General features: G+C 39.2%; 1 protein-coding gene across 1 annotated transcript in view; it reads right to left on the reverse strand.

Moving 5' to 3' along the window:
* Positions 1-979: 979 nt before the first annotated feature.
* TRMT44 (tRNA methyltransferase 44 homolog) overlaps positions 980-18633 on the reverse strand; it is a 53133-nt gene continuing 35479 nt past the window's right edge. The window contains exon 11 of the mRNA XM_085059725.1: positions 980-1384. Within this exon, the coding sequence (XP_084915851.1) occupies positions 1197-1384 (188 nt within the window). The 3' untranslated portion in view covers positions 980-1196. The remainder of the gene's footprint in view (positions 1385-18633) is intronic.

Here is an 18633-nt window from a genome sequence, read left to right on the forward strand (position 1 = left end):
GTGAGCAGGGAGGGCTGGGGCTGCCTGGGCTGCTCAGATTCCCTGCTGGTGACAGACAGCCCCAGACAGGCAGCAGTGGGGCAGGTTTGCCCTAAATGCACAAAACTGGCCAGGCTGGTGAAGCCAACACGTGCTGCTGGCAGTGCCACACAGAGTGGCTTTCCCTGACTCCTCCTATACCCATCAAGCCTGCATTTTATCAGGATTTGAAAAATATGGTTTAGTTGCTCTTCATCCTGGCAGTCAGAGCCTATTATCTCTGTCATAAAGAGAACAGGAAACCTCCACTACTGCAAAGGGTGGTCAAGAAGCAGAGAAAGTTTCTCATGTAAATTACATGACTCAAACTATGACTCTACTTGTGTTTAATGGAAATGCATCTAAATCTGTGTTTTGCTATAGAACTATCAAAGTTGTTCAATAGTACTGTGAAACATTTTGCAAGCATTAATGAAGCAGCATCTTCCCTTTAGTGCAATTTTTATCACGTGGCTTTTCCAGGTAACATCAAGAATGTTTGCAATCAGAATATGAAATCAAATTTTCTTTCTTTTTTTATCTAGTTTAATCTTTTTTAAACACACCTGAAATTTACTTCTCACCTCTTGCTGCATGTTGAGGTAACATATATCACCACTTATAGCTTTATCTAAAAAATGAGGAAAAATATGACTTTAAGTATCTAAAATTTTTAATTCAAACTAGTTCATGTTGACACTTTAATATAATTATGATGAAAGCATAAACAAATGTTCATGTCTTGAAAGCTAATTTAATAATTTGAAGCAATTATTTCAGTTTACATATGTGTGGCATTAATTTTCTTACACAAAATTAAAAAATAATTTTAAAGCATTCAATTAAAAAGTAGAATATATTTTAAATGTTATATAGTTACATTATACACTGATACTGTATTATATAGTGTATTTATACTACAAAATACTGAGGTACTGATGTTTAAAAACTTGAAAACTGAAGCAAGTGTGTTCCCATCCTCATAAATTCATGCTGAATTTAGGTTTTAGCACAGACCAATGGGTTGAAAAGCAATAAATCAGCCCTAGAAAAATGGGTGAACGTCTTAAAAGAAGAGACTATATGAACTCACTCCTCACTCTTGAGATTCCTTCCTGACTTAAATTTTGATGGTGTGCATTGCTCTCAGTCCACCTGGGTGGATGACAGACTGCATTTTAACCCTTGCTGTGCTGTGGTCTCTTCACAAGGAAGGAGCAGAAATGATGCCCTGCTGAGGAGCCTGCAGTGCTGGTGGCAGCCAAGCAGCTCTGAGTGGGGCAGGAGCACCCAGGAACTGAATGAAGTAAAATACAGAGAGAAGAGGATTCTGGCTGGAGGTCTGCCCAGCTCTTGTTTAGAGAGGCTGAAAAAAAATAATAAAAAAAAAACTTTTTCAATCATTCCCAGAGACATATTGGTACAAAAATCTTTGTAGTATTAAATCCCCCCTCATTTTCAAATTTCACTGTGCTGAAATTTTAGCATTTCATACTAAATATGTGTTTTATCACCCTCTCTCCTTCCCAGCTATCCATGATAGACATCTGTGACGTTTTATTTCCACTGAAGGATCTGGTTACACACTACCCTGGCTGGAGCTCAGCTGGGTGAAAAGGTTACACCCCCAGATCAGCAATAGCTTCTCACCACCACCTCCCTGGGGAAAACTGGCACACTTTCACATCTCTGGCTGCAAACTGCTCAGCTGACAGCTCCCTAACCTGATTCAGTCAATCCCATCAGGTTCAGTTAAACCAAATTCAAAAGCACCTGCCCAGGCCAGGGAGTTGTCAAGCCCAACCCTTTCCAGTGTTTCATCCCACCTTCCTACCAGAGGTCTCCAGCTCCTCAGAGCTCCCACTTTAACTAATGGGTTTGGGGTTTTCTAACTACCAGTAATTGCAGAGGGTTTTCTTTAATGCAGTAGAGTGAAAGAAAGAAACCAGCCCAAAATGGTTAATGTGGGGAGAAAGATGACTTCAAGGCAATGCTTGGAACAAGGTTGCTCTTGTTCAAAGAGCAAAGATGGGTTGCAGCTTCAGTCCCTAACCCAAACCTGCCACTGCTGCAGCAGATTTGCAGCTCCTCTCCTAATCCAGATTGCTCTAGGCAGCCTTGCTTTCAGTTGGTGTTTAGGGTGATGGGCTTTTCCACAACCTGAGCTGGCCAAACATAGCCTCCTCAAGGAGAAATTTGAAAGGTTTTATAGACTGTTCATATTTCAAGAACACCAGCAATACATTCTTTCCATATAAGGGTTTTTTTTTTTCTCTTTACCCATAAAAAAGGAATTTTAAGTCTAATACTGAAGATGCAATGACTATTTCTGAGACAGCCTGGTCAGAACTGTAACAGCTATTTCTGTCTGTAAGGTAAGTGGTATGTTGAGGTGGTAAAGAAGGAAAGGACTGTAGTTATTATGCAAACTCAGAAAAAAGGGATTCAAGGGAGGGAATGAGTTATCTCCCCAAAATTCAAGGACAAGATAAGATATCCCTAAATCTTTAAAACTGAAAGCTATTTAGGAAGAATTATGACTTTGTACTCTTCCCTGGTTTTGCACTCCCTGTCAATAGTTATATTTTATTCAGTAAAATGCAATTTCCATTTGCATTTTGTGTATTTGCAGACTGATCTGATGCTACATTCCCATTTTTAAAAAAACCCAACAAAACCAAAGGCAGTGTCCAACACCTGTCCTCCCACTACTACCCAACAAATTTTGTTGAGCCTGGGTTATTTTCTCTGTATCTTACAGATTCACTTTTACCACCCCCACTTCTCTCAGTAACTCCTCAAAATTGTCAGGCTAGGCTGCATTTATTTAGCTGCTAGCCCCGGAAAGGAGGAATCAAGACTTAAATCTTTAGGGTAGATTTCCTTGCAAATTAACCCAAAATAGCAATGGGGCATGCTTTTCTAATTAAGGTATTAATTTTAGCAGGCAAACATGTGATTCTCTGATCCACACTGCAAAATAGCTATAAAAAATAGCAAATGCCTAGCTGTGTGATCCATGCTCTGTGCTTGACAGCCCAGAGGGAATGGCTCTCATACTTGCCATTCCGTTACTGAGCTCTTTGTTACTGCTAACTTTTGTAGATCTTTTTTCTTCTGCTGGAACCACAGAGCAAAGAAACAAGCAATGCTGCCAGCACTGAGCGAGCAGAACACATTCCACTGAAAAAAAAAAATCCTGAAAAATATACTTAAAGCAAGAGGTATTTCCAAAGCTGGATCTGCACAGAATAAATACATGGAGGTATTTCTGAGTCTCTGAATAGCTATCCTGGAATAACCTCTCGTGCAGACACCATGGCTTCATCTACACCATGTAGGAAAAGCAGGCGTGCAGTCACATTCACAAGCTGTCACAAGCACACAAACCTCAGTCTGCTCTCCATTTTAAAAATATGTCTTGATGTACCAAGGCAGTTCCCAGTTAGTTTAGAACTCCATCCTCCTTCATCCTTAATTCCACTGTTAAGTTTTTATCATCAAACTAGTTTGCCTACTCTCCCATGTACCTCTCCCAGCTGCATTAAGGCCCCAACTCCACTCCATTAAGTTTTCCAAACTTTATTTATTTTCAGTTTCTTTGTTATATCTCAGGTGACAACGGTTTTATTCTTGACTAACTATTACTCCTGACAGAACCTGAAAAGCAACCAGGTGCAGGCTTACCAAGTCAAAGCTATTTGGGGCTGCACTGCAGACTGTCACTAGCTTCAAGTCACTCCTAGAGCAGCCATCTCAGTACAGAGGAGATGGGATGAAACATCCTTTTATTTTTTTTAATTTACCCAAATGAGAAGCACCCTGCAATCTTTATGCATATGAAGAAACTGCAAACATACCCAACAGAGCCTGCAGGAACTATGATCTTATAATGTAAAGAAACATCATTTGGAAGCCCAAAATCAAAATAACTCTCTTGGAAATTTTTTTAAGACTGCAGAGACTGGTTCTCACATAATTTAATAACACTTTGTACAAAACTGAGTTAAAATGTGGGCTAAAATGAGATGGTCATCAAGGGTTCCAGCAAAGGAGCAGCAACTCAGAGTGTTGTTTCTTTTTGTTTAACTAGGTCACTGAAGCACATACTCTTGTGAATAAGTTGGAGGATGTCCTCTTTCTTCTGAGCCAATGAATCCACTAGAAGCCAAAAATTTGGGCAAAACTCTGTAGTTTTCCTGAAGATATTTTCTGAGGCCTGATGATACACAAGCTTGAAAGAGGCAGGCAGGTTTACAAAGGTTGTGTGGGTAAGTACCACCAAGAGATCCTCTCAGTTTTGGGTTTCTGGAAGCTGTGGCTGCAGGAAATGAAAGCAACTATTGCTGCAAAAGGTTTCTGTTTTGCTGCTGTTTCTTTTGACACGACTGTTATTTTGCCCCAACTTTCCAACAGCACCTTTGTTTCTCCCGAGTGTGGTAGAAAGATATACTTTGATCTACCAGTAAGTTGAACTCAAGCTGGTTAAAGTATATGGTTTCTTTTCCATTATGGGGGGAAGAAAAAAATGCACATTTTCTTCAGGAAGTAAGCAATTTCACACACACCCCCCCCCCAAAAAAAAAAAAAAAATCTAAACATGTACAACAAACTTTCCATGTGGCTCTGCTATGAAGTGGCTGTGGCTCAGCCTTGGCTCTCACTGCAGCACCAAAACCTGCACTTGGATTTAGAGATCCCACAAACACAGCCCTGCTCATAGACAGTTGTTCTTACTCCAGGCAGCATTCTGGAGATTTCCTTCCCCTGCAACAGTAGAGAACATCTCAGAATCACTAAGATGAGCAGCTAGAAAACTGCTACAAGAGCTGAAAGTGTAATAAATCACACAGCTAAGTCGGGGAAAAATGTTTGCTTCCTCTTGCAAGAAGTGACAAAGAGGAAAACATGACATTCTCAGAAAAGTAGGCTTTGTCCATTCCCACTTTGGCACTCATAGTCCTTCTCTGCTGAAAATATGTGTCTCTGCTGCATAAAGAGGGATTTTTAAGCTGCTGAAACAAATTGGTCCTGCAGCCCTCACTGCTTGTTGTAATAATAAAAGAAGAATAATTCCTGAGAAAAGTACAAGCAAAATCTTTTAAAAGGAGAAGAAAATGTCCCCTTTGTTGTAGGAAAATGTCAGCCTGATGTGCTACTGAAAAAGTCAAGGCTAACAATGCTTATTGCCAAGCCACAAAAAAAATGACTGAAATTGTGTTTTCTAGTTAGTGTCTCCACAGATGTTTACTTCAGTTTTACAAGAAATGAAAAATTAAGGGAAAAGCTATAATTCTCCAATGCTAAATAAAAATTTCATTGGTATGTCGAATGCATTAGGGTTCTGTTTAATGTAAATAAATGTATCAAAATTCATCTGTTGCCAAGAGCAGCAACAACATATGAAGGGAAAGCTCATATTCCCTGTCACTTCACCAAGTCACTTTGCTGCTGCACTAGAATTACTGCTAATTAACAGAGGCATGACTGAGAAGAAAATTAGGCCTCATCTCTAACGTGGATCTAAACATATTGCTGGTGCTTAACATATAAGTGTAGTTAAGAGAAACTAATTTTCTTCCTCTATACAACCACTCTTACTAAATACATCCTTCCAAATGTCAGGCTCCCTGATGAAGTAAACACAGTGTGAGTCATTAGCTTCTTTAAATGCAATGCCACCAAACTCAAAAAACTGGAAATTACTTTTAATTTTCACTTTAATGACACTGAAGAGTGCATATCTGTGCAATGACCAAGTCTGACACCCCAGGCAGAAGCACAGATGCATTCTTATTGTCTGTAAATCATTGTCCATTCAGTACTTCTTATTCTGCCTTGCCTTAGCTTTTTTCCTCTCAAAATTCAATAAATCATACCATGAGATTTAATCATAGCTTTCTGTATGAGTTATGAAATAATCATTGTCTGCTACATTATTTCTCCTTGATAACTTTGTTGCATAGTGGAACTCCAGACAATGTCCTTTGCTTCAAATAGCTAATTCTTTATTAACAGAGAAACAACAGGAGCAGCCCATAATAATCCCTTTCATTACACTCCAACACCCCAGAAAGTCCTTGGTGGTTTTCATACTGTGAGACACAGATACAGAAGGAGAAGATCTCTCATGAGACTGCCAAGAAAAGAAAAAACGTGGGGGAGACAAAAGAGAAAACATTTATTACTGGAGTTTAAACCTGAAATTTAGTATCATGGACTAGAAAAATTATTCCCTTCCTGAGATCAATTGCTAGAGCTGCTCCAAAGCACAGTGGGCTTCATGTCTGAAGAGGAAAACCAGATTACCCCAGTGCTGCTTGTTCACCTTTGTCTTCCACAAGGACAAAAAGCTTCCTCAGAGCTTGCTCCTCCCTCTGGCTGCAGTCTCACCACCTCTGAAACAGCCAGGAATCCTCAAAACCAGACTGGGGAAGATGGTTGAGTTCAGCCACGCTGCAGGTCAGCTAGAGAGAATAACCCAGTGGGGAAGGCAGCTCTGGTGCTTTCTGGGTTCTTGCAGGTGCAGTCCCAGTGATGGACAGTGCAATGGCAGCTGCAAAACCCTGGAATTACATTTCTCATGGGATGTCTGAGTATCATGCTAGACAAACTGGTAAAGGCAAAGCATTACCCAGTGCATCTAGTGGAAGTGTTGCCTACAGAAAGGTAAAACAAGAACGGACCATTAAAATTCATTTGTATACACTTTCAAGCCATTTACAGCTTTGCTAATGTCTTATCTGTCTCCCCACCTTTATTTCTGGGATGTTTTGGCTCCTTTCTCTTTCTTTATGTTCCTGTTGTTCCTTTAACTGCTTGGTTTATGCTGGCTCATTCTACTTTTATCATTGCTGTTGCTCTTTTTTTTTTTTTTTTTTTCTGTCAGCTTTCCAATATTCTATGTATTTCTGAGTAGTTGCTAGTGAACAACTATATTCTGTGCAAGTCAGGTGCTTTATAACATTAGAATCCTCTGAAAAGTGGTTGTGTTTGTTTCTCCAGTTACCCCTGGGAAGCTCAAACTATACACAGTTATGTTGTAGAGTAAAAACATAGGAAGCTTGAGACATCTATTTTGCTTGAAACAAAAGACTATTTAAGGAATCACTGAAATTAGCTGGTTTATGGAAAGAGTTTTCAGTTATGCATTGACAACACAACTAGATGGATTACTGTCTTCCTCCATTGCATCTCAAACGAAACACCACATATACTTTTGGACTCCAGCACTACCTTAAAATTATTTTCTGCTACTATAACTCCACTGCCTTTAACTAAGGTAGCACTGATTCATCATGCATGGGAGTGGAGGAATGAGGATGAAATGTTCTCTAGTTTTAGCAGAAGATATTGCCATTGATCTCATTTTGTGGTGACATCAGAAGCCAGCTGTGGTTATTCCTTGCTTGCCATCGTGGAGTTCAATTACTTTGACATTTGGTAATAAAAGATGTAACTCACACAGATGCTCTTTAAAAAATCTATTTACTAAAGAGACTTGAAAGGTTTTACTGCAGCAGCTGAACAACCTTGAAAAAATCAGGTGCCTGCTCATTTCACAGCTACCACGACACATATGGGGACTCAAATAGAAAGTGACCCTGACATACAGCAACATGAAGTTCCAGAACTAAAATAAGGACTTGTGGAGTGCTTCTGTTTCAAAATACATTTTTTGTCAGTCTTGCTAAAGAAATGTGTATTTGCAAACTGTGGCCATATCATCTTTACATCCAATTTACTAGAAGAGCATTCTATCTGTGTACACTTTAATTTTGGAAACAGATGGAGCTTCTGCTATGCTAAACATGGAGCCGGTAGATCAGCTGTTGTCAGTAGAGCTGGGTGCCAGCTCCACTGCTCTGTTTTGGGTCTGCTTCTCTCCAAATTCAGCTCCCAAGCAATTCCAGACTCCCTCAGTGACAGCAGAGACAGAACTCTGAATTCAAGGGGAGCTGCATTCTCCTGGGACAGCTTGTCCATTTCAGCTATCGAATGGCACTTGCTTGTTGGGGGAAACAACCAACAGGAGGTATTTGAAATAACATTTTCCTACAAACAAAACAAACAAATGAACAGACAGTGAGAGTGACAAGACTGAAAGCTCTTCTATTTGGGATCAGTAAAAAAAGTCAGGCTATATGAGTGAAGGCTCTCAGCACACAGGTGAGGTACAAGGGGTGAGATGCTGTGAATTTTGAGCCAAACTTTAGCAACTCCTGTAGCTGTGTTTGTGTGTCTTTCTGCTGCCCGGAAAATGGAAGATAATTTACCCCTTTTACCCACTGTTTATCTCTTAAGGTGTGCACACAGACAGCTGCCTCTGGTTTCTAAATTCCACCTCACCAGCAGTAACATCTGGAAACAGCACACACCTACGGCAGGAAAGTGATGATACATTAAACTCCCGTGGCAGGAACACTGCATTTTAATTGGGATTAAAATGTTATTTGAATGTAGCATAATTAACATTCCCGGTAAGCTGACCAAAGGCTACTTTAATTCTGAATGTAGGTGTTCACAGAAGGACTAAATGCTTTTTAATTAAATCAGAATTAAGTGCCAGTGGAGGCTGGGGGTCTGCTGCTGACAAGCCCTCAGAAATCATCACATGCAAGTGGTCAGAAGAAAAAGCAAGCTGCATGTGCTAGCTTAACTCCCTCATGTTATCTGCTAAATTATGGTGTCCTATTAAAACATTTCATGTTGTTTGACAGTTAACAAAATTATGTAAGAACCAGATTTGTGAGATACCCTCATAGCCATTTCTGATTAAGTATTTAATTAAGTGTCAACCAGCCATGAAGCCCTGGGTTTCAGGATAAATAAAGGTTAAAGAAAGAAAAGTAAATATCAAATGAAAATTAAATACAATAAAGGGGGTTTTTATTCATTGTGGTATTTTCCCAGGTTAATCTTTTGTGCATTTCATAAATGGCATCATCTGTTAACTACTTAAGCCAGTTAGCAACCTCTACAAAATATCCTAACAAAATTCTACAAAAATTTTACCAGAAGAACTATGAAAAATTAAGTGATGCTGAAATGAAATGGAATTTTCTCCCACATGTGTTGTCTGCATGTAGCCAGAAAAATGGACTTAGGTGGAGGTCACCAGCGCAGTTGGCATTTTTGGAAGCATGTAAGTATTTTAGAAGCAATAGTATAATTGAAAAGTTTCCCTGGTGCTTTCTCAAACCATATAAATACACCTGAAGAGTGCATCCCTCAGAAAGACAGACTTAGCTCTTCAAATCAAAGAGGTTTGGAAAGCCATCTGCTCAGCACAGGCTTGTTCTGTGTATAATCAGGCACCAAGATGTAGAAGCCTTTACAAAATCCCAATTTTCCCCACAGGGTGACTTGTCAAGCCCGTGCCAGGGCACATACCTTGGTGAAACCACCAAGCTGCTACAAAATGAGAAGATTGCTACAGCATGGCACAGAAGATACCCCTAGTCAGTAATTCAGGGTGTGCTGTCACTATTACGACTGCCTGGGGATCTTTTAACAAAACAGTTTTGGCTTGGAGGAAGTCTGCTTATTAAAGGTCAAGCTACCCATTGAAACATGACCACCAATTAAACAGGAATGGCATTACAAAGAGGCATTTCCTTTGCTCTAGAATGGCTCATGAATAATCCTGTGACATGAACATCAATCTCAGGTCTGAACAGATGATTTTTTTTCCCTGCTCTTCTGAGGTTCTTCCTTGATTTGCACCATGGTCCTCACTGCGAGGTAGTAGGAATGAGTTTTCTCCCAGGTCCAGCTGTGGTGGATGGAGATTTGTGCCCCAGAGTGTTTGCTGCTGCTCTGCTGCCCCAGGAACCTGCCTGGTCACCTCTGCCAGCTGAGCAGAGGGATGGACCATATCTCCTATGAGAAAAGGCTTGGAGAATTGTGTCTGTTCAACCTGAAAAAGAAACTGGGGTGACCTAAGGTGACTCAAAACCAATTCTGCAAAACTGCTACTCAAATAACTTTCTTCACTTTCACTAAAAATAAAGGGCAGCAACTCCACAAATATATTGGGCAGGAGGCTTCAGGCACCATCAGCATGCAGCTGAAGGTTACTGGCATAAGCCAAGACCTCCATCCCAGACTGAAGCTGAGCTGACACCTCCTGTGTTCGAAAATGCAAGTCCAGCCATCCAGCTGATCTGCATGAGTTTTTCCTACTTGCCTTTCTCCTTCTCCAGGCACTGTTTTACTTAATAAGCACAGTCAGTCAACGCTCGGCACCTCTCCTTTACACCAGTCAAATGATTTTTTTCCATATTAAAATATACTCTTTCTGGCTAAATTAATATTTATTTATACAACATTAAGTGACACAGCTCAGAAAGTGGAAACAAAGGAACCATCAAACCTAGAATTTAGTAATTATTGTCACAATTTCAAGTTTTTTCTAGGACTTAGAAATGTATTTTTTACCATTCTCAGCTTACAGGATGATCTACAGCCTCAGCCAATTACCTTGAGCTTCTGAAACCCCAGCAGGTACTAATTATGTAGGCAAATGCACCATTTTATGGTTGCTATCTATGAATCCATTTAATTGTTCCATCACTATTCCTCCTTGATGCTCATCTCCCCCTTTCCTTCCCCAAAGCAACAGAGCTGATTTATAAAAGCCTTTCAGTTCCTATCTGTAGCACACAAAATCCTTTAAAAAGCTAATCTCAGGTTTTGTTTCGTTTGACACTAACACATTAAGCCTCTGAGAACTCTCTGAATTGTGCTGTCAGCTTACATTTCTTAGTGCTATAGGACTGAAAAGATGAAAATTAAGTGGCAAGCCAGGTCTCCCTCCATCAGCACTGCTAGCTGCTTCAATCTCACCTTTTCAGCCCATTTTTGAAGGCAGCTGAACAAATTTTTCCCCCTCTACATACCCAACTTTCATTTCCTCTGCAGCTGTAACACATCCCTGCTCTGAGGTCCCACCAGCACTGCAGCAACTTGCAGGAACTCCCCAGGCTTTCCAGTTCAGGCTGGGGGCAGCAGCTCCCAGCAATACCAGCCACATCTTTCCCACACTGAGGGAAACAGAAATTAATGCTTCTGTTGGGCTGTGGTGTTGTTTGCTCCCAGCCAGACACAGAGCTGGGCATATTTGCTTTGTCACTCATGACAACAGCCTGCAGCTGATAAAGGATTGTATTTGCAACTGGTTTTCTTCTGTTCAGGCTGCTTTCACAGCACGGACACCGTGTTCCTACCTTCTGCCTGTGCGCTGGGCTCTCTATTATGTGAGACAGGAGGTGGTTCACTCTGCCCAAGTTCATTTTTGAATCTGATGGTTCATGGCCTGACATCACACACCAGTCAGAGCAAACCCACATCACACCCTTCTGCTGCAGAAAACAGAATTTTACAGAAACTTTGTATAAATGCCCTGTAAGAGGTGCAGAACACAAACCCTTTGTGCCTTGTGTTTTCCTGCCGGGAGGTGGAAGGGAAGTGATGTTTATGCTTTCTTTTCAATTTCAATAAGGTTTCTCCAGGCCTTAGCAAAGCTGCAGAGGGAGAGGAGCTCCCTGTTCTGGGAGAGCAGCCCATACTCAAACTTCACACTGGCTGTGGCAGAAAAGCCTCACTGCTAAATGCCAAATTGCTCCCCAAAGAGCTTCACTTCTGGTGCAGCAGATAATGGGTTGCTGGTAACAACTCGATTTTCTTCCCAGACAGCTATAATTGTCTAACACTGGTCAACATTTAGTCTGCTAAAAAGTCATCTCACAAGATGCACAGAAAGTATCTTGCTCTCTGCTCAGGACAAATAAAAAGCCAGAATCAGATTAATTTCATTAGTGTGGTCAAAACTTTCCCTTTAAAAGCTGCTTACAGAAACCTCGACTAGCATGCAAAAAATATCACAAGAAAATAGATAAATGTATTTCATAATATGCATACATCTGTATACATAATGCATACAGAAAATGTATTCAAGCAGCATAGATGCTCCTATAATCAGAATATAAATCAAGAATTTTTATGATGGATTGTCCTGTGATTGCTTGAAAGTCAGCCAGTAGCTACAGGAAAGTTAAGAATAACTAATTTACAATGCATTTCTAAGTCAACTACCCATACCCACACACACATATAAATTTTCACAAACATATATAAAATGCTAAGAAAACTATGCATTATAAACAGCCTGTCTAACAAACTAACCTGTTTTTAGATATTAACTTGAAAAAATCACACAGAGATAATAATCAGTAAGTGCATAATTCCTACATAACATTCCTTTGAGACCTTTATTTGTCGGATTTTCAGACAAATAAACACTTGATCAGTATTTATAATATGCAAGGAAAAAAACTTTCTGCAAACATTTATGCTAATGAAAAGAAAAAAGGAAGCCCTTCTCACAGGCTGGATAGTACCTTAATGTGTTTTGAGCTGCTTAAAGGAAAAAGGCTATTCAAACAGCCAGGCTCCCTGCTGCATGGAAAAATACAGGTATCTCCTGGAAATAGATCTCAGTATTATCTCCTAACCCAAAATGAATTGTGTTCTAGTCACAGATAACATCAGTTGGTAGCTTGTTCTAACTTGCAAAAATTAGCAATCTTTTTTCTTAAATGTCTCATGATAAAATGCTTACTCTATGCAGGAATTAATGAGACACCAGTGGGTTTAAAACTGTATTTTAATAAAAACAGTGTTTAGATTCTAAAACTGCTGCAACTTTTATAGAATTCATATAAAGAAAAAAAACCAGTTTTATGACTAATTTTTGTTAGATTCAGTCCTTTTGTTTACACAACTTAAGCTGAACAGAAGTGCTCTGGATATTGGTGAGTGTGTAGAGGACTTTGCAAGCATTTTCATTGCATGAGAACATCACTCACTTTTGTCCTAAGTGATTTGTAGCCTCTTTTCCTATTCCTTAAATGTACCTACAGGGAATAAATCTATAATAATTGTTTCTCTAAAGAAGATACAGAGGCAGGGTCTGCTACCCCCTGTGATACAGCAACACCTGAGCCAGGCACCATATAATTCATTTGGAGTTTATGGAGAAAATCAGGCACTTCTGGAATACATTTCATTTCATCCCATAACAGACAGCTTAACCAGACTGCAGAACACTCCCTTTAAAGTGTTTACTCCTCCTCATTCCTTACAAAAAGACTTTAGGGGAGCTAGCTCTTATGCCAATCATTACAAACTAATCATTACAAGCAGTAACTAACCATGGTGAATCCTTAGAACCACTGTCCTGTTTAAGGAATCTGGTTACCCATTTTCATTAAGTTCTCGTGAAGCAATAGAAAACTACTCTTAGAAACATACTCTGAGCTTCTTTTCAGCTTCTCAGCAGTGGGTAGAAGTGAGAAGGAGCCAGCACCATCAGGACAGCCAGTTTGTCACTGTGCTTCATCATGTGCCCCACAGGATGGGCTTGGAGAGCCACCCTCACACAACATGGCATCAACAATATTTTCATTGCCTTACTGTCTGGGGAGGAATCCAGCAGAGAAGATGCACAAAGGGCTGTTGAGAAGCACACAGATGAAGGCTGCTCTGGCAGACCTTGTGAAAACAGTCTGGATGAGAGTCTGAGAGGGGAGGAAAAGGCAAGGAAGCACTGGAAGACCCTGATCTCCAGCAGCAAACAGACCTAAGACTAGCCCCAGTTTTCATATCTGACCAACAAATTATTTGCATAGGGCATGTTTACTTCTAGTATATATTCAATCATTAGAAGTTCTTGATGTGATAAATACTTTGTTTCTGGTACAGCCAGATCTCCAACTGCACAAAAGCCATTTATTGCTGTTTTTTAATGCTCCTTAATAAGCGCTGCATGTTTAATAGTGCCAGCAATCTCAAATATTATGATTACCTGTGACATTTTCACAGTGTTCCCCCAATAGGAAAGACTGTCTGGGAGTAGTTAGAGAGCAGCCACCAGGTCCTGTTCATTCAACATGGCATAAGTCCAGGAAAAGGGGAATCAACTTGAACCTTTGTACTAGGCTTGTAACAATATTTTGAAAGGAGGTTTATCCTGACATGAACTTCCTTCAAAATGTAGAGCTTCTGATCCCATGTGAATTGGCTTTGACATTTAATCAAATTCAATTTTTAGGAGAGTTTATACAAGACTTGAATAGACAAATAAAAATATTTTTCTCTCCATACATCCTTATTCACTCTCACCAAAAATTTATTTCATTTGGCTACAGAGCTGTATTTAACTTCACTGAAGTGTATCAGGCAAAAAGCTAGGACAGGAAGAGCACCTTCCCTTATTTTAGATATATGGCTTCAGCTTGGACTGCAGGACCACAGTTTTGTCTGTGAAGGCAGAGATTTACGTGGCTGCATCTGCATGCACTAGAGCACATTCACTTTTTTGACTCTCTGAAGTACATGAGAAGTTTCAGAGTGGATAGGCACAAGCTGTACCCTAGAGTTTAAGTCTCCAAGTGCTGTACCACAGATAATTTTATTTTTTATGGCCTTGGAATTGCCAGTTTACACAATCTGCAATACAAATTCCCTGTGGAATTTTCATTCCATCACACTTCAGCACTTAGGACACATGGATGCTCTGCACCTGGATAATGCAGTCCCAGAAGATTCACTGTCACAGTCCCATCACCTCATCACCACCCCAGTCAGGGGTACATGTTGTGATAAGGCTCCACTCATCTGTGTGTCATGGGTGATATTCAAATTCAACCCAATCTGGGACGTGATTCAGTGAATTTCTCCCTGGCAGAAGGAAGCAGGAAGATCTAAGCCAAAGCCTCTCCCATCACTTCACCTGAATATCTAATGAGGAAGGTGGCAGGTACTAAGAGAGTGAAGCTAGGAAAGAAATGCAGTAGCTTTCCTTGAAGGAAGAGAAACAGAAATGAAGATTGTTTTTTTGTGTTTGTGTTTTTGCTTTAAATCCACACAAAGGGGTTTGTAATCTCCATAAGCTCTGTATCCACTACCGTTTGTGGATAAAGCTACTAACTGCTAGAAATACATGGCTTTTGGACATATTAGGATGTGTGCAAGATGCAAGACAGTAAATGGAAATGTCTGCCTTGTTTATTGCTCTCCTTTTCCAAGCATCCATTAGAACCACAGTCTGAGACAGTTCTTTAGTCTGATATTCAGTTTGTCCCTCTTAAATCTGATCAAAATATCGACTAATTACTTGACACTGTTATGTTCTCAGACTTACGTATTGAAAAGATAAATGCTAGAAATCACCAATGAGCAAGGCTGAGAATTTTTTTCCCAAGAGAATCCCATTCTAACTGCAGCATTGACTGAGTTTTAAATATTTAAAAATTTAGAGACCAGACTTTATGATCTAATCTTCCAGGTATAGGTCCCTTTAAATCTCATTTCAATTAACACATGGTGATTAAATACACTAGTAAGAAACTACTGTTCCTTCTGATTGCACTGAAGCAAATAGATTTTCTGTAGCTCATAATCTAACCCCATGACTCTTTTATAGCTGAACAGAAGAATCTACAAGAGACAGAGGTCATGCTGACTGCAGGTCTGAGGACAATACTATTCCTTATTGATTTCTTTCATTTAAAAAATATATATATATGTATAGTTCACTAGCCAAATGTTTGATCTAGCCAGAATAACACTCCAGTAGTTGAATAAATGACCCATAAATTTTCAGTAATTTACACTCATTTTATGTTTAAAAGTCCTCATATAAAATTTCATTATCCCATAACTTTTCTGCAGTATGTTGGTTAATACCAGGAGAGCTCTAGCCAAGCAAAATAGTTATGTGGTTTTTATTATTCCCCTTCAAATAACCAGGCATAACTTCAGCCCTGATGTAAGAGAGCATATCTTAATCACAGTCATTAGGGTCTGTCTTTAGCTCTTGATGTTGAAAGCTAGAAAGATGAAAACTGTTAGATGAAAGAGAATGTCAGTGCTTGCTGTATAACCATCCTTTCTTTCCCATTCCTTGACCATAAAATTTACGTCCGTGGAAAATCAAAACATTTCTCTAGCACTGTTATCAAGTTTTTATTCCCCAAGCTTTCACGTGAGAAGTTATGAGGCTAATTTATATTTACTCTAAATCAATATGTTAATTACTCTACAGTCTTAACGTGTCCAACAGAATTAATGAGAAAAAGAAAACACATCTCTCAACCTCTTTATTTTCTCCACACTAAATGTCTACAGAAGTTGTTTAAATGAAATAAAAGACAGAATCCTTTTGGAAATATTGGTTAATGTGCAGAGGCCTGTGAAGTCAGAAAATCTATTGCATGATTATTTATATCTAACATGGATATATATATATATATATAAATATATATATATATATATATATATAAATATATATATATATACATATATATATATATTTATATATGTATTTGTTTGGATGAGGATTCAGGTAATGTGCACAGAGACCCAGCAAAATAAACTCCTGACCACAAGACACAAGTGGCTTCAGGAATTGTCCCATTTCCTACATCCATTTCTATGGAAGAAGAGACAAAGAATATTCATGCTGGCAACCAGTTACACAATCACCCAGCTGTAAGATCCCAAACTCATCTTTCAGGATGGTACTTCAGCAAAAGGAGGAGCACAAATCATCTTTATTATTGATTTGCTATGTACCACAAATGACTGCAAACACAGGATCAGTCCCTATGTTTCAGCCTCAGATCCAACTAAGCAGGCTCACCACTTTGTTTCCACATACTGTTCTCTTATTTTCTCACCTTCTCATGTCATTGGATGATTGTTTAATACAAAATAGAATGGCTCCAAACCACGACCTTCAGACAAAGAACTCTTCATCTCCTTCCTCCAAATCAGAAGCAGATGTGGGTTCAAATATTTCTGTTAAATTACTCAGTCCAGGAAGAAGCTGGACCCAGCCTTATACTTCTGGGAATTTCCCCAGGGGAAGGGCTAATAGTTATTCTAAGAGGCCTTTTCTCCTTATGGAAGGAGAAGCAAGGCTTAAGCAGAAGAACTTAAGAAGGACTCTAGCCAAGTTAAAATGTGAATTTCTGTCTGGACAACTTAAGTGCTTTTAAACCACACTCCATCTGGTCTAAGTTAATTCAGTTGGGTTTGAGGCTACACCTATAATAATAAAAAAATAAAAGACAGACCAAGTTTGCCATGATTGCTGATACTGCTAAACCTTTGGCTTCTCTAGTGCAGCTTTGTCTTATGCTAACTACTAATCTCCCAGAAAATGTTCAGGTTGTGAAATAGGTGAGGCCACTCTGAAGAGAGGAAAGCTGGATGCAAAACATGACATTTTCCATCAGAGCCATTATCAAGGCCCTTGCACACTTTTTTACTAAAACAAGCATAGACAGCCTGTCTCCCCTTGGGTATTTTTCATTTACTAGTCTCTCTTTACTAGGCAAGAGGTGATCTAGAAGTTCAGTCCTGCAAAAGATAAATATCTGAGGCAAACCAGTGTTTATTTTCCCTGTGTCTTCCCTCATTCTATGTATAATGGGAGGACCTTCAATTTTTTTCCTTTTATTTGTATAAAAAGGCAGACTGCACACTGTGATGCATACTCATCAATATACCCTGAGCAATAGCCCAGTTATGTAGAAAAATAGGTGAAAAATTCATCTCAGGAATATGGGGATACATCATCTTGAGGTCTTGGAAAGACAAGAGATGTGACCTAAACCTACAATTTGCCTTAGATTCAGAGAAAAATCCTTGAGCATCTATTTACACACAAGAAAAAAGTGGTCAAATAACAGGATGCTTTTATGTTGGCCTTTTGTTGGACCACATATAAAGATGTGTTTGATAGAAAAAAAACAAGTACTATTGATCACAAGAGAAAAAGAAATGAGCACTTTACATCCAAGGACATTTGCCAGCCGTGTTACCTTGGATTAGAAAAAAAGAATATTCACAGATGGGAAAAGCAGGTTCACTGGGAACAAGCCAACAAAATGAAATTAAAACAGCAAGAGTAGGAAGTTTCAACAAATCACAAAGTGAGAAAAGGCAGCACCTTCTCATCTGTGAGGCTGCCATCTGGTGAAGATTCTTATCCCAGTCCTTTGCCTGTCTTTAAAGCAACAAAAAGATTTTGAAATCTTTACTGGAAAAGCATGCAGACAATAATATTCAAAAGATATTCTATGGGGTTGCTCTGGGGTTACCTTACTTCACACATTTTTCTGCATATCGCTATGAGGCATAGCAATAGTCTAGTCCCAAACCATGAGCTGAAGTTCAGCTCAATTCTCTTGCAAAGGGGAGGAACAAAGCAGAGCATGGCATGTCAGGCAAGTAGTAGATCCTGTCCTCTGCAGTGGCAAAATGGCCCCAGCAAGCAGAAGAAAGTGGGAATGAATTTTAAGATATTAATCAGCAGTCAGGTCTTTTTTTTTCTTTTTTTCTTTTTTTTTTTTTTAATGTTTAAACACTCTTTTGTGAGATTTCTTAAAAGTAGATCTAAAATAGAGCAAATCAAGATCTTGTGGAGGAAAAAAGAACAGTAAATTATTTCTTTTCTAATTCCTCAGAGGTAAAACAATACTGAAAATTACCTGTACATTTTTAACATAAAGTAAAAAAAATGCCAGAAGGATTGAAAGATTACCT

This window comes from Lichenostomus cassidix, chromosome 4, assembly GCF_008360975.1.
Source record: "Lichenostomus cassidix isolate B80296 chromosome 4, HeHo_3.0, whole genome shotgun sequence".
NCBI classification, from domain to species: Eukaryota; Metazoa; Chordata; class Aves; order Passeriformes; family Meliphagidae; genus Lichenostomus; species Lichenostomus cassidix.